The sequence below is a fragment of the Syngnathus acus genome, chromosome 11 (assembly GCF_901709675.1).
Source record: "Syngnathus acus chromosome 11, fSynAcu1.2, whole genome shotgun sequence".
Taxonomy (NCBI): domain Eukaryota; kingdom Metazoa; phylum Chordata; class Actinopteri; order Syngnathiformes; family Syngnathidae; genus Syngnathus; species Syngnathus acus.
In genome coordinates this window covers 1,576,504-1,604,341 of record NC_051096.1, presented here as the reverse complement: position 1 = coordinate 1,604,341, position 27,838 = coordinate 1,576,504, and the positions used below count along the sequence as shown (strand labels likewise).

Sequence of the window (27,838 nt, the reverse complement as noted above, 5' to 3'; positions counted from 1 at the left end):
CATATGTATAGCGCTTTATCTACACCACTTGGTGCCCGAAGCGCTTTACAATGGCTCACAATCGCCCATTCACAAAATTGGAGGCTGATGCAATGCAAGGCGCTGCCAGGTCCACGTGGAGCAATTTGGGGTTCATTGTCTTGCTCAAGGACACTTCGACATGGTCACCAGGGTTGAGAATTGATCCCACAACCATAGAGTTGAGAGGCGAACACTCTGCCACTGAGCAAAGTAATATATATAAATATATATAGACAATGGACTGCGTAACCATGCGAATTTACAGTGCGGGGGATGTTTTGAATTGCTATGTCGCCCTCTCGTGGTAAAAGTCTGAATCAATATAAATATATAAGGCTTTTTTTTACTTGACCAAGAAAATGACCATGTAAAGTAAGGCTTTTTTTTTTTTTTTTTTTTTTTAAGTGAGCATGTATAGTAAGGCTGTTTTTCTCTTAAAAATTGATCATGTATATTAAGGCTTTTCTTGTTAAAAAAAAAAAGACTGAGTAAGGCTTGTTTTTCTTAAACAAAAACACCACGTATACTAGGGCTTTTTTGTTGGGGGTTGTAAATACTGTATTTTATACATATATTTATATAAAAAAAATCAAACTTGAAATCACAACCATGATCTGTTTTTAAATAAAACAAAAAAAGTACATTAACCTTCAAATTTTTGTCAACACAATAGCGTCCCTTTTTCACACCCTAAATTAACAGCTTTACAATAAAAAAATAAACACTTAAGATAGTATTCCACTGAAGGGCCAACATTTGCAAATTTTTGCAAAGGTAGCGGTCACAAATGTTTGAACATACGTTCATCTGTATTGCAAGGGACTTTTGAAAATATTCAAAATGTCCTTGCGACAAGAAAAACAAAACTGTTGGTGAAGGTCTGCGACGAGCATTTGCTAGCTTATCTAACACTCTCGAACACGTTGGGCAATCAGTGGGATAGGGGCTTAAGTGATAAAGTAAATATTGCTCAGAAATGTGGTGTACAGCAGTCGTTCAGGGACTTTGTGACAAGGGGAAAAAATGTTGTAACAGTCTTGAGCAGACAAGGAGTGAAGTACAGTACTTCTCATGGTGTGGGGAAAACATTTAGCTGCCACAATAATGGTGAAACTTGTGTCATGTGACAGGAAATAAACAAGTGGATTACAACTAACATGGCTGTCCCTCCCCGCACAGAAGCCCTGAGGACAAATCATAAAAAAGGAGTTTCTTGACTTCAAGGGAATGCATTCTAGTTTCTTCTGGTCTTCATAGCAAAGAGGAAAAGTGGGGGGAGGGGAGAATCCTCAATCACAGTTCTTGAAATCATCCAGTTTTAAGGAAGGAGAAGAAGGGACGCAAGGGGGGTCGGGGGGTCCAGTGAATACAGCAGGGCTAAACTAAGCTAAACTAGTTACAATCGTAAACAAAGTCATAGTTGCTGGGCTCTTTGGGAATAGGGGGCGGCGCTTCAGGGATCTGAATGTTCTCCAGGTCCAGCAGGCGTAGCTTCATCTCCATAGTGAGCAGCGTGTCCATGTCGGATTTGGTGTAGTCACTGCCCATCTCCTTGCCCAGGAGCGCGTTCAGGCCGTCGGTCCACACGCAGTACTGGACATGGGACCCAGGGGTGGAAAAAAAAAAAAAGTATTGACAACACACTTAAATATTGCCGTTAAGAAACTATAAAAAGGAAAATACATATAAACTTCTGGGTACAACTACATGGAGCCTATGGCTGCATTTAGCTACTCGTCGTCTCGCGGTAGCTTCTCGTTTGCAGCTTGCACCCGTAGTTAAAAAGCCACTTCACCGCATTAGTTCAGCTCACCTCGTGCTTGTCCGGAGCGATAAAGTTTAAATACTCGTCCGACTCGTAGAGGATGGAGAAGGCTAACTCCAGCACCTCCTGGAGGGAGAGCGAATCATCATCACGAGCTGGTCAAGAATACGTTCACACTCATGCTCTTGGCGCTTTTCATTAGCATGAGCATACCTTGTTCTGCTTGAGAGCGCCCTTCTCTTTCATATGCGGGCAGTCTTTCCCCGTAATGACCGCCTTGATGTCGGCCACGGGCACTGCGGAGAAACGTGCGCGCCGTTAATTATCGACATGTTATCTTGTGCTCATGTCACAAACTGGCAGCACTCACATTTGTCCTGCAGAGAATCGTGGGGTACCTCCCCTTGAGGACTCTCCTCGAGGTCCCCGTAGTGCAGGACCTTGTGATTGGGGGACAGCCGGCAGTACCAGAATTTGTCTAGCAGCGGGACAAAAAAACAGGGCGGACAGATGAGTCACTGAAACCTTTGGCAGCAAATGAGCGTCTTTGAATGAAATTGGTAGCCTGCAGTTAGGCAGCGTAGGCCCGGAAAAAGACACGTTTGGTGGCTCCGGTCCACGGGGAGCAGACGGACCTGTGGGTGGTGTGGAGGACACTAGCAACTGTGTGTTTGTGTGTGCACACATGTCCATATGACATCTGAAAACACTGCTGCTAGCAGTGGATGATGCTAGCTGCCAGTGGTGCTCCACTGCCCATTCGAAGCCAGGAATTGCTACTAATGCTAGCTTGTCACCTTGTCTCCTTCGACTGCTGATCTTCCTGAAGCACGTTCCTTCACACAGTCGATTGAGCCTTTGCTGTTTGATCAGCTCCATAATCTCCGGCTGGATCTTCTCCCTCAGCTCCCTGCGGCAGGCAGGCAACCAGGTGCACATGGCAGAATACGTTAGCATCCTGTTGCACACGCTAACACAGAATCGCCATCGTTTTTTCCTAAAGGGCTGAAGCTAAGGGCGACTCACAGGATGGGGCGGGACTGGAAGTCCTCCTGATTCATCCTTTCCGACTGTCGTATCTTGAGGATCTCGGCGTAGCTCAGATTCTGCAGGCGACTCTTGAACTGGTCCAGTGAGTTAGGCTTCAGCGTCAGCGCTCGCATGATCTGCTCGCGCACCACCTGCATGACCTGCGCCGGAGGAAGGGGTAGACGGAGCCTCGTTATTGAGTTAGGGAGCCGACAACCCCCCCCTCCGAGGAGCGCTAATCGCCACTAAGTAGGAGAAAGCGCAAAGACGACACGGGCGTAGCGTGGATAAGCCTCTTAAATAGTCGTGCGGCGGCTCAGCTTGCAGTAAGAAAGAAGTCATGAAAGAGTTTTTGACCTAGGATGATTTTCTCCATCTCTACTGACTCTAGCCTCCTCCTTCTTCTTAAGCCGCTGAAGAAACGACGTGTAGAGCAGCAGAGATGCCCGAGCACCATCGAGCGTGTCACATCCGAAACACACATCGCATTTCAGCATGCATCAACAGTCTCGAGTGTCTACTCGAGACTGTTGATGCATGCAAATAGAATCGAGAGCAAATCTTGTCTGCTGCTGCTCGTGCTGATGGATGATGAGCGCGGGTCATTCCGGCGTGCTTCAATATTAGTGCAAGCCACAATGAACACACACACACGCGCGCACACGCACACAAAAAGACAGAGGATTTAGAAAAAAGAGAAGCTCGCCCAGGCAGTAGGAGGTGAAGACGGATGATAAAAATAGCTCGTCTGAACGCAACAAAAGGTGGCTGTGCGGGATGGGGGAGGTGGGCTGGGTCCACAAACCCAAATCTGGAAGAGTTGAAGAAACAAAAGAGGCTCTCGGCAAAGAAAAAAAAAGCAACGGGGGAGCGCGACACTGCATGCCGCTTGTGCTACTACACGCCGGTGAGACGTGTCAAAAAAGACAGGCACACCTCCAGTGAGTCTCGAGAGTTTCTCAAAAACATCGGTCGGCCTGTGTGGCACCCACGGAGGGGCTTCAAGGTGGGAAAACAAAAAGAACTATTTGGGAACAATTACAAATCAGAATTGTCCTCATTCCAGAGAAAATCATGTGGACAATTTGAATGCAAGGAAAGTAGAAAGTATTAGGTTGGCGCTGCAGGATGATGCTAATCCCATGTTGACCCCCCCGCCTCCCCCCACCCAGATAAAAACACCAGCAGATGCGTGCCACCACGTCCCCTGAGGTAATAAATCGGTGTGTGTGGCTTAATCACATTCAGCAAAGCCCCCCCCCCCCCGAACACACACTTGCCCACACCCACACAGTGATGTGTGTAATCCAGTAGATTATTCTGCAATTTGGGTCGTGGGCTCCATCTTTCTCCTCTTTCAGGTAACACAAAAATGCTACCTCCTCTTCCTCCCCCAATCAAGCATTGCTGATTGACCACCCCCTTCACCCTCACTTCTACTTACATGTTGGCTCCATAGTCGCGAGTGTGCACGCAACCGAATCCTCCGCAGCTCGGGCGGACCGAGAGGATGAGGAAGGGGGAGGGGGCGGACTGTGGGGGGAGGCAGATGGCCGTCTAGCTGATGGCGGCGAGTGCGAGTCACAGCGGCACAGGCAGCTCGTCTGATCGTTTTGTCCCCCCCCACAATGTATTCCTTTCCCAAGTATTGCCGTCGCTATGAAAATTCCCAACGCTGTACCTGTCGTCTTCTTCTTCCCTTCCCTTTTCTCTCTCACTCTCAGCCTTATGTTGATCTGCGGTTTTAGAAGCTCTGATTGGATACGGGCCACCGTCGCACACGCCAATAGTGATGCGGCAAGAGGATCACATGATGTGTGTGTTTGCGTGTGTGTGTGTGTGGGGGGGGTCCACTATATTATAGAGGAGGATGGAAGGAGGGAGGGGAGGGAAGGGAAGATGCTCGCACAAACATGGTGACAATAGAATGAAGCGAGCCGGCCCAAACAGTGTCGAGCAACGGCGCTGTATTTGGAGAAAGGTTGCTATGGCAACGGGTACGGTTGCCTGGCGGTGGGTGCACCTAGCATCAGAATTCTTGCTACCGTTCAAACGCACAAATTGTCAGTCTGGAGACAATTCATTGTATTAAATCACACTGATATATATGTAAATATATTTTGAATCACACAATTGTGAGCACAATCGAAACTGGGTGGCAGGCTTGCTGTGTCTTTTTGGCCATTCTATTTAGGACAGACAAATTGCACTTTTCGCAGTCCACAACCACGAGCACGGACGGCTGACCTTGTTGAAGTCCTCGCTGGTGGCCCTCATCTCCTTCCAGGTCTTGTTGAGCAGCTGGATGCAAATGCAGAAGAACTCCTCAAAGGAGCGGTCGTGCGTAAAAAACATCGGGTGGAAGTCGTGGCAGTTTTCACCAGCTGCGAGACAACGAGCACACGGACACACGCTGGGTCACGCTCACCTGGAAACAACTCCATATCCATTTCTTAACAATGCTATCTATCAGCTTGTCTCCGGCATTTGGCATTATGTGTTAGCATAAAGCTAACAGGAGGTGTTTGCCAGAGTTAAGACATTAGCTGAAGACCCTTTCACACAAATATGGTGTCTTCTGTATAAATAGCAACTGACACGTACAAAAAAAAGAAAAAGACGCAGACATCAACTGTCCCTCATGGGACGCGCGTGCCTTGGTTGAGGTCAGCGGGTCCCGCTGCCATCCAAGTGGAAGTCTATTTTTGTGCCTATGCCTGAGGGCCCGTGAATGTGTGACGTCAGTTCGTTAGTGGGCTGGACACCATGCAAATGAGGTCCACAAGGGCATGGGGGCTTTAACGGGCTTCGCGCCACCCCTGACATCTGCCAGCGTCCACTTGTGTGTGCGTGTGTGTAAAGGAGAGTCACCTTGTAGCTAAGCCACATGATGAATGCACAGTCAAAGATGTCATCCTCGCTCTAATTGCCAGCCTCATGGCCCGCTGTGACAAGGGGAGAGTGTGTGTGTAGCAAGCAACGTCAGCACCATTTTACAGTGCAGTCGCTATGCGGGCTACAGAGGCAAAGTGTCATCTCATGCGGTGCTTGGCAACGGCGTGGCTCCAGGACCCGGACAAAGAGGAAAAAATAATCTATACAAAGCAAAACTTAAAAAAGGCTCAAGCCAAATATAGGATATAAAATTACAACATAGCGTCGCCAGTATTAGCATTAGCACATGAGCATAATGAAATGTTAGTATTAAGGGCCAAGCAAATGTGAAGTTGTAATGGCAAAGTATACGACACAGCATGTCTTTTCCTGTTCTTATGACGTTGAAGCGAAAAGGTGCACGCACGTACTTTGATGTGGCCAAGCGTGAGAACGCGTGCGCTAATCATCTTTAATGAGCTTGACGGCTAATTACGGCGGCCTCGCAGGCAGAAGCTTTTATTTCCTCTTGAAAAATGCTTTTCACCTCAATTACTTCTACATACTTTCAGTTGTGTAAGGCGACTCCAATCCCAACAAGACAGCTAAAGAGCGCGAGAGATAAAGATTTGTTTCGACTCGCCGGGAGAGCGTTGTGGCTCAGCGCAGCAGATGGAGAGCCGGGAGCGGGCCGGCAGATGGAGAAAGGATACAAAAATAAATAAATATATCAATAAATAATAATGCGGAGGCAGAGCTGGAGACACGCCAGCAAGCAAAAATAAAAAAGTAAGATCTGCTGTCAACACAGCCCAACTTGAACAAAGATGAAACAATGTCAACATGAATCAAAGTACAACTGGAATTAAATACATCAAATACAATTGGTAAAATAGAGTTGTTGTTTTTTTTACATTGATTGAAATGGAAAAAACATTTCAATCACTGTAAAAAGGAAATTCTGGTCCACCATCCGGCGTCTTAGGAGGGGGAAGCAGTGCACCGTCAACACTGTTTACAGTGGAGATGGCGTGCTGCTGACCTTGACTCGGGACGTCGTGAGTCGGTGGGGAGAATACTTCGAAGACCTCCTCAATTCCACTGACACGCCTTCCATTGTGGAAGCAGGGCCTGGAGACTCTGAGGTGGACTCTCCAATCTCTAGAGTCGAAGTCACTGAGGTAGTTAAAAAACTTCTCGGGGGCAGGGCCCCAGGGGTGGATGCGCCCAGAGTTTTTAAAGGCTCTGGATTTTGTGGGGCTGTCATGGCTGACACGCCTCTACGGCATTGCGTGGACATCAGGGACAGTGCCCCTGGATTGGCAGACTGGGGTGGTGGTTCCCTTCTTTAAGAAGGGGGACCGGAGGGTGTGTTCCAACTACAGGGGAATCACACTCCTCAGCCTCCCTGGTAAAGTCTATTCAGGGGCGCTGGAGAGGAGGGTCCGTCGGGAGGTCGAACCTCGGATTCAGGAGGAGCAGTGTGGCTTTCGTCCTGGCCGTGGTACAGTGGACCAGCTCTACACCCTTGGCAGGATCCTCGAGGGGCCATGGGAGTTTAGGTTTAGGTTTATTGTTTAGCACATATTATTACAGCAATAACAGTGCAAGGAGGGAGACGAAGCCTAGGGCTTGTAAGGAGTTCCACTCCTGTTATATACGAGTTCGCTCAACCAGTCCACGTGTTTTGTGGAATTGGAGAAGGCGTTCGACCGTGTCCCTCAGGAAGTTCTGTGGAGGGTACTTTGGGAGTACGGGGTGCCGAGTCAACTCATAAGGGCGGTTCGGTCCCTGTATCACCGATGCCAGAGTTTAGTCCGCATTTCTGGCAGGAAGTCGGATTCGTTCCCAGTGAGGGTTGGACTCCGCCAAGGCTGCCCTTTGTCACCGATTCTGTTCATAACTTTTATGGCCAGAATTTCTAGGCGCAGCCGAGGCGTTGAGGGTGTCCGGTTTGGGGACCTCAGCATTGCATGTCTGCTTTTTGCAGACGACGTGGTGCTGTTGGCTTTTTCAAGCCGTGATCTCCAGCTTTCACTGGAGCGGTCCGCAGCTGAGTGTGAAGCAGTCGGGATGAGGGTCAGCACCTCCAAATCCTCGGCCGGAAAAGGGTGGAATGCCCTCTCCGGATCGGCGATGAGATTCTGCCCCAAATGGAGGAGTTCAAGTATCTTGGGGTCTTGTTCACGAGTGAGGGCAGGATGGAGCGCGAGATCGACAGGTGGATCGGTGCAGCGTCGGCAGTAATGCGGACTCTGTACCGGTCCGTCGTGGTGAACAGAGAGCTGAGCCAAAAGGCAAAGCTCTCAATTTACTGGTCGACCTACGCTCCTGCCCTCACCTATGGTCACGAACTATGGGTCGTGACCGAAAGAACGAAATCCCGGATACAAGCGGCCGAAATGAGTTTCCTCCGCAGGGTGTCCGGGCTCTCCTTTAGAGATAAGGTGAGAAGCTCGGTCATCCGGGAGAGACTCGGAGTAGAGCCGCTGCTCCTCCACGTAGAGAGGAGCCAGATGAGGTGGCTCGGGCATCTCATCAGGATGCCTCCTGGACGCCTCCCTGGGGAGGTGTTCCGGGCATGTCCCACCGGTAGGAGACCTTGTGGATGACCCAGGACCCGCTGGAGAGACTGTCTCTCAGCTGGCCTGGGAACGCCTTGGGATCCCCCGGGATGAGCTGGATGAAGTGGCTGGGGAGAGGGAAGTCTGGGAGTCCCTCCTAAAGATGCTGCCCCCGCGACCCGACCCCGGATAAGCAGAAGAAGATGGATGGATGGATGAAATGGAAAAACGTCCATTTTCGTGTGACTACGTGAAGCACGGTGACATGATGCGTGTGTGACTTACGCAGCTCGCCCACTTTGAGGATCTCGCAGAGCATCTTGGTGAGTTCGATGCTGCTGCGTCCAAAAGGGCACTCGTGCTTGTCCTCCCGACTACTGTTCTCGAGAACAATCTGACGCGCCAGCAAAGCAACCAAAGTGCCAGTTGAATTACAGGGCTCATTTTTGCCTTCACCAATTTCACAAGGATCGCGGACTGACCCGGATGTAGACGTCCTGGTGGTGCCTGGCAAAGTAGAGCATGTTGTCCAGCGCCAGCATTCCGGGAGGAATCTGGGTGAAATCCACTGCCGGGTTCACGTGATTCTGCGGGGGAATAAAAAAAAAAAAAAAGTCTGCAGTTTGCAACAGCCTCTCTGAGAGGTTTTGCATTGTATGTTAGCACTGAGCTAATAGCATTTTGTAAGATAGCGCTCATGCGGTTTGTGCTTGCAACTCAAGACTCCGAAGTTGAGGTCTGACTTTGGTTTGCGAGGATGCTTACAATAAATCCAAGCTTCTTGTAGTCGCGAGTGTACATGGATTTGCGTTTCTCCGTGCTGCTGCCACCGCTGTTATTGGGCTCGCAGTCCACGTCAAAGGCGATCCGACGCAGCTCAAAGATGATGTCACGCTGAGCCTGCCAAAAACATGGTAAAAAAAATCCTGTCAACACTCCTGTAAAAAAATGAATAATTTCAAAAGATCTTGGAAATGACAACTTTGTTTCACAAAAAAATTACAGTCAAACCTCGGTTTTCGAACGTCCCCGTTCTCGAACAAATCGGAATTTCAATGAAAAATTTGAGATTTTTTTTGCTTCGGTTGTCGAACAAAATTCGGAGGTTGAACCTCGGGAGATGAGCCGAAAGGACCCGAGAAAACCCGACCGTGCGGCCCGGATGCCGACTGACTCCGTTCGTTATTGTATTTTCGTTACTTTGAGGATTGTATTAACCCCTAATCATGCCTCCAAAGAAAGCAAGAGGGAGCAGTAAAGCCATCCGAAAACACAAAGACGCTCTCTCTTAAAGCAATGCGACAGTGAGCGCCTGGCGCGCTGCGGTTGCGCGATCAGACCAAATTAAGCTCCCTACGCACTGAGGTCCACTTAAATTTTGGAAAGTACATCAGGACTTTAAAAATATTTTCTAAATTTCAGCGATGGCTCTGTCACAATAATGCGTTGCACGGTCGGCGGCGCGCTACGGTTGTGCGTTCGGCGGTGCGCTGCTGTTGCGCGATCGGACAAAAATGCGCAAATGAAAAAATGCTTAAAAAAGGCGTCTTTTTTAGTCTTAGAACAGATTAAATTTTTTCCATTATTTGTAATGGGAAAAATAGATTTGTAATTTGACCGATTCACTTCTCAAATCGCCTTCTGGAACGGATTGTGGTCGAAAACCGAAGTTTGACTGTATTTCCAAGTCTCGATGGATTTTTCACAAAACATTTTTCATGAGGAAAAATAGATTTTTCCTCCAAATGAGGATTGTTTGCTTTCTCCCCAAGATTGAATATGTTTTCCCTCCTAACGTCAACCGCTGACCTGATCCTGGGGGTCCATCTTGGTCATCATGCGGTCCTCCAGCAGGTTGAAGGTGAGAACCTGCAGAACGTACAGTTGGTGCGCCATCTCGTCGTTGATGGGCGTCGGGCTCCGGATCACGTTCTGACCAGCGCAAAACACCACGTCAGCCCAAGTCCCCACCCAAAGAATGAAGAGAGCTAAGCGGGTCGGGTTGGCGCTTACGCTGAGGATGATGGAGCGCAGTTGCTTCTGGGCCAAGATGTCCGCCATCTCCTGCACACCACAAAGGGACAATCGGCAAACAGAGATGAAAACAACTTGAAATGATAAAACAATGACAACGAATGAGAAATATCCAAAGCCAGACGGAAAAGTATGTCTGTACAGCTAACGTAGTGGAGGGTGCCACTTACTGTCAAGGGACAATTTAGGATGTCCACAATGTGCTCATCAGACTAGCGTGGCGAGGAAACACAGTGAGAAAAAAAGACAGCAAACACACCACAAGGTGAGCGAGAGTGACGGCGGCGTTGACATAAGATGGAGAGGGGGGGAAACAAAGGAAGCCTGGCTGAGGAATTACTGTCAAAAAAGCATTTTGTATTTTTAATAATGTCATGTCATTCCAATGCGGCATTCCGGCACATGTGCACAGGAGAAAGTTGGTGGTGGGGTGGGGCTTCATTCATTATTTAAGGGCACAGCCAGCTGAACGGCACTGATACGAGATGGAGTTAGGAAGTGCAGGCCAAAGCAGGTGAGAAGGAAGAGAAGGAGCAGGGGAGTAGTCAAGAATTCATACTTGTCTTCTTTCCTCGGGAGCTTTGAGGAAGAGCGCGTTGATGACAGCGATGGTGTACGTCTGGATGTCCTGATCCGTCCTGGAAGGACACACATAGGGCACGAATCTTAAAACAGCTTCAAAATAATTGGTGAATCTGCAGGTGCCTGGGCGTGATCGCACGGGGGTCGACCGATCTTGTTTAGTAGAGGGCTTGCAATTATTTGCGGACGCTATTCACTTGTGGGGCTTCACTCTGTAATTTTCTTGGAAATTGTTATTCTGACAAAAGCCACAGATTAAATATTTGGTTGAAATCTCTGAATATTTCTTTTGTTATTTTCACCCCAGCCATTTTCAGTTGCTTCTAGTGCAAGCGCAGGCTCACCCCTGCAGGTGCGGGATGAGCTGGCCGATGGTGATCTCCTGCGCCACCTTGTGGTAGAGGTCCTGACTGTTGAGCACCATGGACTCCAGAATGGCTAGCGAGCGCTGCAGCACGGCCGTGTCCATGGCCGCCTTGTTGACGTAGCTGGCAATCTGCGACGCAAAGGAGCACGCCCGCCTTTACAGCCCGTCCGCTCGGCAGGCATCTTTCCGCTCACCTTCTTGATGAAGGCCACGGAAAAAGTGTCCCAGGAGACGATGCCGTGGTCCATCAGCTCCACAAAGGCCGTGAGCGTGAACGAGAGCAGGTCGCCGAAACTACAAGGCACAGGCACAAATACAAAACAATGAGGGACATGCTTTGGCGGACGAGGAGCGAGTGAGCGGCCAGCAGCAGTAGCAGCAGCAGCGGCGGCAGATGAGGAGGAAGAAGCAGCTGCGAGCTTGGAGAGCGGATACGGAAAAGCGGGAGCGAGCCAGAGTTGTTGAGTGCCCAGTCATGCAAGAGGAAGAAAACAAACGGGAAGACAAGGTTCCCCTTCAGGTATCAGACATGGTTATTAACGCCATTCGTATCAAAATTCTCTAACTCAAATTTGTTCTTGAGGAACACGTGGGAAGGCCTGCCGAAGAACACATCCAAAGCACAAATGAAACTAAAGAAGCAAAAGAAAACTGTCTTGTGACTTTTGGACACATTTGCTTTATCGAAAGACCAAAAACAAGCCAACTTGGTTCACTTCAGAATTGAAGGCCAAACTCAGCACCCAGCGATAACCTATACGATAGCGCCCTCTAGTGTTCTAATGCGCACAACATCATTTGAATTGAGGAGCGCCGCCATGTCAGGACTAAATGAATTCAGCGTCTTTGAGTCATTCTTGACACTGTTAATAACGTCATAGAAAGCTGTCAAAAGATTAAAGGGCAAGAAAAAAAAAAATTCACGTGCCGTGTTAGTATTTTATACATGTACAATTCCAGATTTTTATTTCTAGAGTCTTTAAATGAGGATAAAAGATGATTCCATGGTGGTAGAAAGAAGAGACACCTCTTTGAATGGATGAATGGCAAAGTGAACCCCCGCGTCACACAGGACCACCAAGATTAAGAAAATAGAAAAGAAAAAAAAAAAAGAATACATGCTGTTAATAGACAAACAAATCTTGGCAGTCCTTCGCATTGAGAGGAAAAGAACGCCCTGAAAAAAGGACATGCAGCACAAAACGGAAGCTTTGAATGAGTTCCCAGAAGACATTTTGGGCCGCCGCTCTCAATCATGCGGACTCGAGCTGCGGCAGCACTGGCGGTGAAGAAGCAGAAGAGCGCAGAACCGCCTTGAGCACAACACCGGAGAACGCGGACGCAGGGTGTCTTACCAGGGCTTCATAATCTTCTGCAGTTTCTGATAGCGCCTGCAAACATTTTACAAACTTTGCCGTCAAATGCCACAAAAGAAAAACAGGCAAAGAGCATCAAACTTGAGTTGCAAACAAAACAACATAAACAAGGAAAGAGTCATTGGGGGGAAAAAAATATTCAACAGAAATTGTTTCCTTATCCAAGAAATTATGTAAACATGACAAAAACACATGGCAGTGATTTTGCTGACTTACGCAAACACTGCCAAGGAAAAATTCAAAAAGAAAAACAATAACATATTTGTTGCAAGGTGTGACTTCAATTAAAACGTATTTTTCTAACCTGACTAAAAATATATCACTTTGGATGCTCGAATGCCACGAAGGAAGCCTCAGCTGCTAGTTTGCGCCAGTAGAGGGCGCCTTCTGCCTCTCGCTTGTGCAATCAAATGTGCACGCGAGCCTACGCACGCACATGCAGATGTGATTTACATAAAGGCGATTTAATGAGGTGTCAACATGAGCTTGCGCTGCCACGGCTGCAGGCAAAGGGCGCCTTTCAACGGGCAAACCTTTATTTGCCACACAAGTGGGCAAAAACACGCCGCCCACTCAGTTCCTATGTGCACAGGCGAGACTGTGAGCGTGTGTGTGCGTGCGCGAGGCCTTTCCATCATGGATGAAAAAGTCCACCTCAGCAGAAACTGCCTTGACTTTTATTAACCTTCAATCCAGACAGCCTCTGGGGAAGACAAAAGTATTGGGACGCAAACAAAGCCACAACTCCTCCTTTTTTTTTTTTTTTTTGCTGGCAGCTGGGCCCACTCCCTCAAGTTTTTGTTGTTCTTCAAGGTTGGGCCTCAGTCGAGATACTCGTAGTTTGTCTGAACAAGTGCGAGAGGAGGCGGCGGGACTTACTCTGTGCCGCTCTCCACCATCTGGGTGAGCAGCGAGATGCCGTCCATGTTGATGAAGTCCAGGGCGAAGGTGACGTCGCGCGAGGCGCTGGCCAGGTCCTTGAGCGCCTCCAGCTTAGCGTCCATGCTGGACGACTGGATCCGCTCGTGCAGCTGCAGCGCCGTTTGGTACTAACAAGACACACCTGCATTAGCATGATATGCTATGCCACTCAGCTAAGCTCATCCAGCTAATACACTGCAGCTCTGCTTAGCTTTTGGCCTTTGAGGCGAATCATGCCAAGCAAACACAGCGCCACTTACAGGTGAGGTGGTCAAACGCAGGATGGAGCCATTCTTGATGTCATTGCGATTCTGAGACACACGCACAAAAAACAATATTGAAACAACGAAGCTCACATTTGGGGACATTTTGTTTATATACACCAAACCTTTTCAGTGATGTAGAAGTTGGCGTCAGCCATTTGCAGCGCAAAATTTTCATGATTCCCCAGAGACCAACTGCAATAAAAACAGTTCATTCATTCACGGGTCTCAATTTACACAACAAATTTTAGTGTGTGGCCAAAATTTGTTGAGAAATTGAACATTTTGTGGCGTTTTGCAACTTTTTGTCAACTTACCCTTCGCACACTTCTTTGATGATGGCGGAGAGTGGTTTTTTCTGCCAAAACAAGAAGAGCAAAAGGAAGGTCAGTTGAGAGTTTGATAAGGTCCAAGAAGAAAGTTGTGCGTGTCAATATACGATACAATTAAAAAAAAATGTTTTTCCGCCTTAACGTTGTGATTTCGTATGCGCTCATTTTTTTTCTCAAGGTCCTCTTTTATCACACCTATTGGTGAATGGGGGTGTTACCTCACACATACACACACGGGGGGTGAAGGGGGCTCTGGCATGGCATGACTCACACTGCCATATGCCGCCATAGGCCCTTCGTACGCGAATCAGGAGGATGAGGAAGGTGGTCATGAGGCGGAGGCGGTGCAACAAGAGGAAGAGGAGGAACAGCAGTGTGAGGAAGCGAAGGATGATGAGCGCAGCCGCATCGCGGCGCCTCGGAGGCAAGGGAACGGCAACATCTGCAGAGGTTGGTGCGTCGAGGCCGACCCCGTTGCCGTGACGACGCCAAACTTTTACTACCGGTGGTGCGTGCGTGACTCACGTGCACACGCACGATACCTAATGATTGACTGTAGTCTTTTTTTTAATCGTGTATTTTTGGTGGACTCGATCATACAATTTAAATTTCATTTTTGTTTTAAATCAACTTCTTCAGAAAGTAGCCATATTTTTTTCGAACCATCTTCGTTTTTCTGAATTTATTTTTCCACAACACAATGGACATATCTTTCACTTTTATGTTGCTCATAAGTAGATTGTTTTTTTTGTTTTCCACTGGGTGAATTGAGTGTGCAAGCGTTACCTGGTCGATCTCCATGAGTTTGGGGAAGGCCCCCGGCCACTCGATGGCCACCTTGACGGTGTCGGCGGGCGGCGGCATGGCGGCGTGGTTGCTCCGGAGCCTCTCTCTTTAAAGCGGGAGGACAATCATTCACACCTGGAAAAACAGCAAACGCACTTTGGTCATGTCCTCCAGGCACCTTCAAATGCACAGAAAATATTAGAGCATAAAAAAAAATCATCATTGTTGTCGTCACACCATAATTCGAAACCCAAACCTTGTATGTAACCTTAACGGCTTGAAAGCCTTATTTGCCGCAATTGGTATCCTAAATTCAAAACCCTACCCAGGACTGGCAACCCTGTCTCCTAAGCCAACTTGGAAGGCGCGTGCGCACGGCGTGATCTTCCAACCCGAGCGGCGCGGTGTTAAGAGTGAGTCAGCCCATAATAATCCACACCAGCTTTCTTCCCGCGAGCGGTCGCCATGGCAGCAGCCGCATCAATAGCGAACATGCCTTTCTTTCCGAGGCCCGATGTTTTGTCACAACCAACCCCACCCCCAAAATAAAGTGATTCACTCTCCAGCCCCTCCTTCATCTCCTTCATCATGAATGTTTGCATTCATTGACCAATTCGAGCCCACTTGATGCCATACTCTTGAAACCCCAACTTCAAACTTAGACACTTATTTGAGACCCTACTTTGAAATCCAACACGAGACCTCTAGCACCAATTGAAAACCCTAACTGGGAACCCTAACCTCACCAAATCTAGAAACTGTTGTCTTCTGGAGCGCAAAGACGACAAAAAAACAACAACTTGTCAGTGGTGGAAATGTCTTGTTTATCCAAAAAACTCACTATGCTAATGCTAAGCATATCAGATAAAGAGAGGGTGTAAATTGTGGAAGGGGCAAATTTAAAGCTATCATGTGATCATGGGGAGGTCAAAACAACAAAGTGTGTTGGTCTCAGGTTGCCGCCGAGTGATCCTCCTCGGCACGTCCCAACAAAGACAGAAATGTGAAACCGACCCACAGGGCGCACAGTTTGCTCACCTCTTAGTTCAACGTTTGAAATTTGAGACACTTCAAAATCAAAAACATTCTTATTATAAACGAGACAAACAAAAGTGTGAAAACATTTCAAAAAAGTAAATTTTTGCTGGAACTTTATACTAGTCAAAATCAGGACAGTCGGGTCGTTGCTTCCAAAACGCAAACGTGTGGTGCCAGCCTGAAAGCGCAATCCGACATCAAAGCGAGAAAAAAACAAAACAAAAACCTACTGCAAAACATAAGACAAAGTTGTCTTTCCGTCTGCTTTGGTCACAAGACGCTCAAGTTACCCCCTCCAGCGCAGGCGTGCACATTAAACACGCAAATGTACAGAGGAAAACCTATAAAAAAAAAAAGGCTGGGACAAAAGACTGACGTGTGAAAAGGAAGGACGACAAAAGGCAAAGAAAGATGGGCGAGCGGAGGAAGAAGAACTGCCATGAAACAATGCACCCAAGACAAAAGGCAAAAAAAAAGAAAAAGAAATAAACACAATCAAGTTAGATGATCACAGTGACGGGATGGCCGCTCATGTTTGCGCACCTTCACGACTTTTCATCACAAAGAGTGCCTACAATATGCTTTTATTATTGTAGGATTTTTTTTTAAAGCTCACTGTCAAATCATAGCTTCTCAAAAAAGTAACCTTTTTTTTGCGGCATATATTATCGGATCGATATTGGTCTCGACCGGTATCGGAGGGTGCGATATCGACATCGTATCGGAAGTGAAAACGCTGTCTGGGGACGCTGATCTCGGAAAACCCTCAAGTGGAAAAAGGTAGCGAGCGAGTGTCACAAGGGCCTCGCTATAATGTTGCAAGCAGGATATCCTGTCAAGAACACACACACAAAGAGCAGGAGGAGCTTGCGACAGACTCCCAATTCCAAACACGATACTAAATGTAGCCGGCAAGCGTTCCAGCTGGCAGACGGGAACAATAGAACGAAACGGAGGAATATTTACAAGTGTCGGCCCAGTGGGTCAGCCACAAAAAATGTTCTACTTTTGACTGACGCCGCCTTTCCATGCGCACACCGCTTCGCTAACCGGATGGGCGACGTCTCAGCGCCACCATCGGACCGGTGCAAAGGAGCGCTTGCTCTTGTTCGACCTGTTTGCCAAGGCTACAGAAAATTGTCAAATTAGGATTTTTTTTTTTTTTTTTTTTAATTAAACTGTGAACATTTTTTCTAAATAAAATTCAAAATTTAGACTGCATAGTAGAATTACTAGTTATTTTTAGTTACATTTTTTTTTCCATTAACGTGTGGCCTGTAAAAATCACTTTCATATAATTCTGACAGCCCCATCATAAAATTGTGATTTATTTTCCGATAAAAACATTTTTAAATTGTCAAATTAGGACATTTGATCATAAAATGATAATTACTGTTTTCAACTTGTGTCTTTTTCCTTGTAAAGTTAGACAACAATGTGACTCACCTGGCGCGACTGCTGCTTGGCTTATTCCAACCCGCTCAATAGATCAACTTTTGCGCGCGTGGATGTGTTGTTGTCATGGACATGTTGGCAGAAGGCGAATGTTTGCACCCGGCGGTGCCGAGGAGCAAGAAGGGGAAGTGGGCGTCTGTCGAGAAAAGAGGAAACGAGTCAGTGCGGCGCACGGACAAGGAGGAAGTGTGACGTCACGACCAAAAATGTCAATTAAGCTCCCATTCATTGAGCTCACGGAGCAAATATGTCGCCGGGTGCGGAAGAACTGAGGAGCGTTTCAGCTCAAACGGCATCGTGACATGAAAACGTTTCCTCCACCCTGCATGAGCTCAACAGTCTCACAAACACAAAAGCGGCCCATCCTGTCTGTCATGAGGTCAACATTTTGCGCTCATTAATAAATATTGCCCAGCCGCGTTAACTGACTTTCTTTTTCATTTACATTTTCTCATAAAAGACAAGTATGAATAGGACTTGAAAAAAGCTACATTAACATAAGAAATGTTTTGCTTTGATTTTATTGTCTTTTTTGTTCATATTTGTCCGAAATGACGAGTACCTACTAAATAAACAACAGCGCGAACATCGACCGTTCAGCTCATTACCGAGTGGCTCCTCCGCGTTGGCCAGGCCAAGAATCTTCCGGAGCACCTCAAGGGAACATTTATTATTCAACGACACCATCCCCAAAGAGAAATAATCCACTTGACTTGTGGATGCTCAATGCCATGAAAACTCAGCGATTTGTAAATGCACATGCATCCTCTATCGGCCTCACCGTGAAGCTACGCGGTGTGGCGCAGGATGCGGCCCAAAACCAGAGCAGGAAGCCTGCGTCGGATTAATACCGCGATCTTATTGGATCACTCGCGCATGCTCGCTTGGGTCTGCAAAGCGTCAATCGCCATCCACGGAAACGCAAAATGACGTTGAGCGATCCTGCGGCCAACGCTTTGTATGCTTCTAGTGGAGGTTTCTACAAAAGCTAAAGGCACATCAACGGATCATACCAAAAATCGTTGTCAGGGGTAGTCGTACGTTTATTTTTGTTAGCTGGTCAATGACGTTTTCCATTTTGCATTAGCTTTGAGCTAGCCATGTTGGGGAACTAACAAAAAGATTTGTATTTGAGTGTGTCTGAGCGTGCTAGCCAAATAGCCTCATTGAAATGGACCCTCGCGCCTTACTCATCAGTCTGGAAAACCATCGCAGCCGGTCGTTTGACAAACATTAACCTACATTAGCGCTGACGTGACCTTATTTGATCTTTGATCAAAAAAACAAAAGGAGTCAATAATTGCAAGTAAAAAGCAAAGAGCGGCCATTAAGTGACGAGTGACAGAGTCGATTGCATCCTTCCTGCCTGCCCGCCTAGTTTGTGACCCCCATTCATTACTTAAAGGCTCTTCTGTTGACGTGCTCCCCTTAGGCCCCTAGAGTTGTACGACATAAGAATGGTGGCGGTGTGGGGACAATGCTGTCATGCCGCTTTGCTCCTCAAGGGGCAGTTGTGAGCCAGCGTGGTGTTGGACACATGTCTTTTTCAGTTTATTCCTGGTTCCCTAGTGGAGTCATATGTACTTGTAATGTGAGGGGGGGGGGGGGGGGTGTTGATGAAGTTCCGCCCGTGCCGTCTGGCAGGCGACTATGTGTCATCTAGAGTAGCGGAATCAAGCTTATGAATTATAAATTAAGAGAACTGCCTGTTGCCTGTCTATGAAACAAACACCCGACACACACGCACACAGAGAAAATCCAGCCAGGTCATGTGACCAAGGCTGGGATGAATGGCTCTTTTTGGTTGGGCAGAGGAGGAAGTCATGGAAACAGGTCTATAGTTCCATTGTCTAACTGTCTCTCCATGTCTTTGTGCGTGTTGCAGTCTTCATTCACAACAGAAGAACAAAAAAATGAAACAACGCCTCCATCATAAAGCAACATCCTCTCACGCCCCCGCCATCATTGTGAGAGCATGCTGACAACCACGCGGAAGCTAACTTTAGCGCTATGAGAAATCAGCCAAAATCCAGTGAAAACGAGGCCCTCGTTGAGGAGGGAAAAAAAACAAAACAAAACAAAAAAGGAAACAGGTCATTATGACTCGCTCTACTTTCCACATTGTGTAACCGTGCCAACCGTACGAGCGCAGGGCAAAATCAATAGAAGCACCATGACGTCTCCTAGCTCGCCTTCCACTGCACAAAATATGAATCAAAGCGCTGACTCATGTGGATATTTTTTTTCCTCATCAGGTTGGATTCGAGAATTGCGAGAACGGGCGGAACATAGCACCAAGACAGTGTGGCTCACATCATGGCGCCATAACATAGCGTAGCATTGCAACGTCATGATGGAAACTAGCAACAGTGACCAAATCTTGTCATGTCCTAAGTGTGTGACACAATACAGGTACGATGGGAAGAAGCGTCTCCATCTGCAAGACAAGTTGGTGTGCATCTCCCGGAATAGAAACTCCACTGCCTTCATGCAAGAACAACGCCATAGCTATAGGCCAAGTTGGGCTCATTTCATAAACGGAACGTTTACAGGCCCGCGGCGCCACTGGCGTGCCCAGCACCCACCGCGCTCCGAAGGCTCCTTGTGCTGATGCTGCGGCACGCATGGAACACATCAAGCGACAAAGAACACTTCTAATCACAAATGTTCTCACGCCACATTTTGTGGAATAAACCGTCAGTCAAAATGTAGTTGCTCTAGCATGTGGTGAATTTAGTGAATTGAAATCTAAATTTAGTGTCACAAAACTTGAGTACAATTTAACGATTTAAACATGCTTTAAAACAAAAATGATTTATGGCTTGCAACCAGTGAATTTATTCACCAGTGGTTAAGATCGTATTTAAGATTAAGCGAGATTGTGGAAAAATAAAATCCGACTAATTCCGTTGTATTCCGGAGCACAGCATTAGCGTTCCCAATTTAGCTGGCTTTTAAGCTAAAAGGCTAACAATGCGGTCATGACACAAAAGCTTTTCTCATGATATTTAAAAAAAAAACATTAAGAGCTTAACGTCGCACGCTTGTGGCAAGCTGGCATGTGCAGTTAAACGGGACGTGAACGATCAGTCATCCCTGGTCGGGGAATTCTGTTGCAAAAGCAGCCGGGCGAGTTTGCACGCACACCTAGTGAACTGCCAGTGGTGAAGGATTTCTTGGACAAGGTCAACATTCCGGCATCCTTGCAATCAATGGGTGGTAAACTTAAAGGGCCTATATGGCCTGCAGCGCCAATGGGGCTAACGACGCGTGCTAACTAGCTGCTACCGAGGTGCGTCGTAAATAAATGGAGTGAAAAGCATTTAGTGCTTAAGGGCGAGGCAGTCAAACAAAAACTTTTTGGCGGATTTGAAAACGGCAAAGGCAAACGGAAGCACAAGGAAGAGTTGCAACGACTCACTGCTAATGCTCTGTTCGCAATTAGCAACAATGACTTGGAACAAAGCGTGCGCATAAACAAAGTATTGCGAGCTAAATTTCGCAGCGCAGAGGATTAGCATGCGCACCCATGCATAACCCAATAACCCAAAGGTCATCATCATCATCACAAGTGCCTCATTAATAGCTTCAAAAGTGTGCCGAGGCTGGGAAACGGGGCCACCGGTGGGTGTTTGTGAATGAAGCTCGCTGCCAAGTTCCAGTCTGCCAGTCATTGTGGCCAAGCTTTTCCCCGCCGCATCCCATCCATCCCCCCTGCCGACTTTGCGCGCGAGCCTATGCTGAGATGCAAAAGAGCAGGGAGGGAACTTTGGGGATTGATTTGTGGCTATTTTTACCCGTCCTACTTGAACCAAAGGGTTCAGACGCGCACCAGAGACAAGCAGAAAATGTAACAAATGAGGCGAAAATGTGGCTGAGGTCGCTTAATGAATCAATCAAAGGCCTCAATCTTCATCATCCATCACCGCGAGGCATTTGGCTTCCATCTAGCTATGAAGAGTGTCGTTTTGGGGCTGGGAGGGTAAGGTGTTAAATGAACAATCCGGCGCCGGGAGCTATAAAAGCCCACGTGAGCACAATGGAGAAAGTTGAATAAAAGGTAAGCAGAAGCGTTCTGTCTCCCAACTGACTGATGAAGCGGCTTTACTGCACACTCTTGACCGGAGCAGACAATTGCTCGTCTTATTGAACCATAACTCAGGCGAGCGGGCGGGCCCGCGAGCGACCGAGTCGTTAGCAACCGCTTGTGACCTAGTTTACGGCCACTCATCAAGCTTTGGCTGCAACGCTCCACCCACGCCCACTGACCTAAACTTCACTTTCTCGCAAATTAAACTGACTGAAACTTTGCATCCGAGAGTGTGCTACCGGAATGGTTGCTTCAACCCAAAATGGCCGACTTCCTGCGTCTTTTCGGCCATGGGTCCTTGAGGGTTTTTGGTGGGTTGACTCATGATAGACATCCCGCCCAAATGTTCTATTGCCAACTCAAACTGGCTTCAGGGGCTGAAGGCTTCAAGCCCAATCAGCCAGTGACCAAGTCGACCAAGGTGCCGTGAAAGATTTGCCCTCATGAGGGATGAGCGAGAACAAAGGAGTCACTGTCGCCGACAGGGATGCACGCATGACGCATACACATTACACACACTTGCTGCTCCATTGCCAAGCGGCCTTGCCACACCTTTTCTTTCCACATCTTCCAGGAAATGAAGCACCTGAGCAAAAGCATGGTAATATGCTAACTGTTGTTATGCTAACACGCAGCAAGACGGCGACCTCCGTACAGAAAGTACTCAACTATTTTAACCCTGCCACACAAGCCCGCGCACACTCACAGACAATTGCATACGCGCACACAGGCTTTTCCCACTTGCATCCACGCCCTTTCTGTGGACTCAGTCAGCCCTCAATTAGCTGCGGCCGCAGCCTCCCAACTTTAGACTGCTGCCCTATTATTTATTTATTGATCTCTGCCCCCGGCCGCACACGTTTCGACAAACGCTACTCGCGGCCGGCCGTCCCTGGCACTGCGAAAAAAAGTGTGCCGAGGAAAGGGAGAGACAAAAAGCAAGGCGGGTGTGGGCCGGTGCTCCACAAATGGGGAAGACTATTTACAGAGTGTGGGACTCGGAGGAGTTCATTTTAGTCTGTTAGTGGTTTACGCACACGCCTACACGCGCACACACGGGCACAGACACACAAAGGGAGGAGATTCCTTCAGGCATCTTGGGCTGCTGGGAGTATGATGTCATGCCAGTGACGTCATACAACCAAACTCGTCACGTTCAGGCATGGCGGTGACATCTTGGCAAGGGTCAAAGGTGAGCCTGAGCAAGCTGACACTGTGCAGGGCGCGGGCAGGCAAAAAGCATTCCCGCCCACATTTACGTTCACACCCGGCGACGATTCCGAGATCTCACGACAGCGACGGTGGAAATACGATTGCCCCCACCCTCGTTTCCATGGTGACGGGAAGCGGTTGGAGGGACTTTAGGCAAAGCGTACAATTTGTGGCATTTGCAAATTACATTTCATGTCGTTTGTGCTTTATTTTTAGAATTGTGGCAACTTGATGAGACTTTCCCACAAAAACTACACCCCCTATCAATGTTCAACACACCCTACTGAATTAATATTCAACAATAGCTTTATTATTTTGGTTTATATTCTTTCAGGAAGTGGTTTATTTATGTTAAAAATGTTTATTTTTTTCAATGGAAAAATAGTAATGTGGTTGTACAATAACTTTTTACTCTTTTCAATTTAAAAACCTGAATTCGTTCATTTTAAAACACAATGTTTACATAAACATTTTTTCATGCAAAAAAATGCAAATTATTTTACAAATAATTTAAAATATATTTAAGGCACTATGTGCAGTTGTTTATTTGTGAAAAAAAAAATATTTTTAAACATTGTTTCCATTATTTACATAAATATTGTTAATGCTTTTTTTTTTTTGCTTAAGGATTAAAGAAAAACTGTAAGTGCTGTTAGTCACATTTTTAAAATGATCGTGATTGCATTTTAGCGAGACTTAATAATTTTACCCCGTGGCCAAACTAGAAAAAAATTTAAAATAAATAAAACGCTCCCAAACCTTGTCTTGTACTCATTGAGTGTTGCTAATAAAGTGTCTGTGAGGAACCCATTTCACTTCCCGATTGCATTTTTTTAATTTTATTTATATTTTTGCCATGATATGAAACTGCCCCTGTGCACTTCCTGCGCTTCTGGGATGCAAGCGTTAAATTTCAACATGACTCAGATGCAAAAATTCAAACCACACGAGAGGAAGCATGCAGCTGTGCCGAGGGGCTTTCCCCGCGGACAACAAAACAACAGACGTGGCAGCGGCACGGGCCGAACGCGATGAGGGGAAATGGTGCACACCACCTTGATGGAGGTAAAAAAAAAAGAAGACAGCTAAAATGATTTTTGAAAGAAACGTGCGCAGAAGATGTCCTTGTGCGTCGTTGATTGATTCCGAGCCGTGAAAGCGTTCAATCCGAGGCGTCCAGCAGGCTCGGCGGCGACCTTGACGGATTCACCTTCACGCGTGGCCTCCACTTAGCCTAACGTGTCATCTTCACGCAATCTCCTTGCAAAAGCCATCTTTCAAAAGAAAACTGCTTTTGCGGACAGGAACCGCCGTTTGTTTCGACGCGAGATGATATTTGATATTAGATATTGTTGTCAAAGAGCCCAGGTCACAAAAAGATGCGTTTAACTATGAGTCACGCAGCTATGACACACACTGCGAGTCAACACAATGGAAGAGAGACTAAATGTGTTATTACCGTGACAAGGGCCAACGGCTAAGCGCCGGTCACCGTGATGGAAATGATGCACATCTAAACCAGATTACGCTAGCGGTAGAAATACGCCAGTGGAATAAGCTAAAATGAGCGGGAAAACAGACCCAAAGCAAAAAAACTTTTTGCAGACAAATCAAAACTGAAAAATATGATGATTTAGGGAAAAACAAAAATATCTGAATACCAAATCAAAACATTTTAACAAATGCGACAAAAAAAACCACAACAAAAACTTTGCACATACTATAACACAAATATTTGCTGCAAAGCATGACTGCGCCACTCCAGTAGAGCGTTAGCTAAAGGTTCTCAGCGGGGTAACGCCAAATACCACAAACTCGCGTGAAGTGGTAGCAAACATTACACCCCCCACACTCCGGCTACCCCTCCCTCCAAATTGCCCATTTCCAGCACTGCAGTGGCACAGCTGGAAAGCAGCGAGACGTGTCACTTTGCGGGGTCATTCCGGGCCCCCGATGACGTCAACGCTCGCTTATCCTCGCAAGGGGGATTCATTTTCCCATGGTGCATCGATTCCATTATCGCAGATCATTAGCAAACGTGCGCCTAATGGCTTCTCTTTCCCCAAATTCCAAATTCAAGGACACAAGCGCCTTAATTCTATGCTCATGATGGCCTAGCTAGGGCTGTCGCCCGCCCCATCTCGTCGCCCCATTTGCCGCCAGTGGGAGCAATTAAGCCGGCCTGCAAATGAACGCAACCTCAAACTGCCAGCTACATTCAAAAGTTGGTGGGGGGTTTTTCGTCGGCAAAAGTTAATGCTTGAAAGCCACGGGAGAACGTGGAAGACGGTAAGGGGGGCGGGAAAGCGGTTCATTAAGATGGACAGATAGGAGGCTGGCTTGACATCAAGGGGAAAACAATTTACATAGCCGCCGCCGGGAAGCTGAACAGAGCAAGAAAGCCGACACGCTGGAGCGCTGCTGCAGCTGGAGGGGGGGGGACGTGAATGACACTTTCATATTGTGCGAGTAGAAGCTAATGAGAAAAGATAACAAGCGGAAGGGAAGACGGACGGGTGGTGGCGGTGGTGGTGGCACTTTCTCAGCACCATTTTAGCTTCTCAAGTGTTTTTGAGGAACCGTGTTGTTTTCCCCATTTGCGCCTGCCATTTGCAAATCCTAACGTTCAAGTGGCATCCTGCATCTGAACTACTTATTAACCAACCTCACTAACGTTTGGACTGTTTTTTTTAGCGCTTACAAATTCAAATTTTAATTTTGCGACAACAGTCTTGCCAATGTAACATTATCGTGTTCGATAACTGCGGCAAAAATATATGCAAGTATTTCAACACAAGTCAAAAAATGAAAACTGCAGATCTGACCGATCGGACTGACCGTGTTTTTAGCAAACAACATATTTTGGAACGAAACAATGCTAGCATTTGAAAATGGGCCTCAAATGTTTTGATTCTGAGACTGTTTACATTTACAAGATAAAAATAAGGACAAAAAAGAAGTCACAACTGCGTTGAACTCACGTGTAATTCTAAAGTAAACGATCAAAAAGATTATTCCGATGCGAGCGTGACATCACCACCGCCTGGCCTGGCAGGCACATTACAACGCTCCTCCAGATCAGAATCAGAATCAGCTTTATTGGCCAAGTTTGTGCATGCCAAACACGGAATTTGATGAGATGAGTCTTTTCAGTTTTTACTAGCTCACTGCGGTGTAACCGTAGCCCAAATGTTTACTCGGGAGGGCCGACAAATAAAATATTTAACTCGGGTGCAGCTAATAAATCTGTATGCATTCCTTTTGACGTACAGCCCCCCTGAGCAGAGGAGAGGAGGGAGGATGTTTCTTCTGGCCAGAACGGCGGGCTACCAGCCCAAGCCACACACACACACAAACACACGCATGCTCTTCGATTTAACGGAAGAGCGCAAAATGGATGTTTCTTGGCCTTTACGGCCAGACGTGGCGCTGCAGGCAAAAGACGCCTCACGCTCCGCCGCAGACTCCGCGCAAACATGCGAGCCCTTCGGCTTCAAAGCCGCCGCTGTCGCAAAATTACGTCTCCAATTTAGCCACGCCAAAATCTACGGGCATACGACACACCGCAAACCACAATAATGAACATTCTGCTGAAGGACCGCAACAAGACAACTTTGAACGAGTGTTGTGAGCCAACACCAGATGCTGCTGTGGTTTCTCAAAGAAGAATGTAAAAATTCCGCAGCAAACATTCCGCTAGCTTAGTCGCATCATTGCCCAAGTCATTTCTCAAATGTTTTTGGAAAACAAAATCGAACGCTTCAACCGTTGTAGACTACCATGACCTGGATGACCTGGCAATCAAATGTGATTCCTTTGAGACTTTGAAATTGGCCACATTGCTGTTGCTTTGGCCTAGCCCAGTGTTTGTCAATTATTTTCTGTCATGCCCCCCAAAGAAAACAACATTTCACACAGCTCTCCTGTGTGACTATAAATAGTATAATTTCTCCACGAAGTAGTAGGTACAACTCTGCATAAAATTGTATCTTAATTAACCCTGGGTCACCCATGCCCCCCTGGCATCGCACGGCACCCCCAGGGGGGCCCACCCCACTATTTGAGAAGGACTGGCCTGGCATATGTTCAGATATGTATATTTGGGGGTAGTTAAATTATATAATAGGCATTTTGAGCCTTGAAAAACCACATTTTGAATTTAACATGCGGCACATTCAGCTTTCTGAGGCCTAATGTTCCACATGGGTGCGTTTGAATGACATCCACTCAAACACCTGCATCTTTTTTTTTTCCTTTGGGGTTGGCGTCACCATTTCAGAAGAACTCTAGCGTAATACAAACTTTGAGTGGCCCTCTCACTCGTATGACATACATCCACGTGGGCATTCCATAATAATAATAAAGTGGCTCCATTATTGATAATAATAGTAATAAGATGACGAGAATGCCCACGCGGCATGACGAGCACGCTGGGGTGGGGGGATTGGGGGCTCCACGGACCATTACGCATCTCTTTCATTTGCGCAGAGGCAGCGTCAACACACACTGCAGTAGATCACACACACGCGCGCACACACGCACGCACAACTTGCACAGAGCGTTTCATTCGAACGACACTTGGTTAAGTCGCAACGTAAACGCGCGTTCCCGAAAGCGGCGGAACGCTGCAACGCGTGTGTGCACGCGCAGAATTCGCCATTGCGCAACGTTTGGCGACGAAGGAAGGCAACGCTTTACAACTAGAAAGGCCGAAAAGCGTAAGCGTTGACGTACCTGCTGCAGCGAAGACACTTCTCCAACTGGAGTTGCTGTGTGTGTGACTGGCTGGCTGCGCGCGTGTCACTCTCTCTCTTTTGCTCTCTTCCTGTGTTTGTGTGCGTTCGTGTGGATGCGGGCACTTCCTCGTCTCTTCCGCCCCCTGCAGGCCGCCGCCGTCATGACAAGCGCAAAGCAGACCTGACAGCGGTTGTGTCTGATGGTTTTCATTTGGAAGCAGATTTTTAGACCCATTTCATGTGAAATGAGATACGTTTTCAGACATCCCAATCATTTAGTCTTTCATTTTACTGCATGACACTGTTCTCACCAAATTGGGAGATTTTTTCTGTTTACTGCGGCTCAGAGTTGAAACATTTCAATAATATGGTTTAATTGGCAGGATCAAAACT

General features: G+C 47.2%; 1 protein-coding gene across 5 annotated transcripts; it reads right to left on the bottom strand.

Annotated features, from left to right (window-relative positions):
• Positions 1–595: 595 nt before the first annotated feature.
• elmo1 (engulfment and cell motility 1 (ced-12 homolog, C. elegans)) lies at positions 596–27,600 on the bottom strand. Of its 5 annotated transcripts, XM_037263861.1 has the most exons (24): positions 27,444–27,600; positions 17,399–17,543; positions 14,915–15,049; positions 14,114–14,154; positions 13,922–13,991; positions 13,794–13,844; positions 13,492–13,661; positions 12,592–12,627; positions 11,431–11,530; positions 11,214–11,365; positions 10,847–10,925; positions 10,458–10,499; positions 10,267–10,317; positions 10,063–10,185; positions 9,019–9,153; positions 8,736–8,840; positions 8,539–8,647; positions 5,063–5,199; positions 2,813–2,976; positions 2,584–2,696; positions 2,157–2,264; positions 2,000–2,082; positions 1,835–1,912; positions 596–1,614 (listed from the first exon to the last, which is right to left on the bottom strand). In XM_037263861.1, the coding sequence occupies exons 3-24, from the start codon at positions 14,990–14,992 to the stop codon at positions 1,414–1,416; spliced, it is 2,226 nt and encodes a 741-aa protein (XP_037119756.1). In that variant the 5' UTR covers positions 14,993–15,049; positions 17,399–17,543; positions 27,444–27,600; the 3' UTR covers positions 596–1,413. The 5 variants fall into 5 exon arrangements, with proteins under 5 accessions (XP_037119756.1, XP_037119758.1, XP_037119757.1 ...); XM_037263863.1 differs by lacking the exon at positions 10,458–10,499; XM_037263862.1 differs by lacking the exon at positions 17,399–17,543 and having other exon boundaries at positions 27,444–27,598.
• Positions 27,601–27,838: the final 238 nt, after the last annotated feature.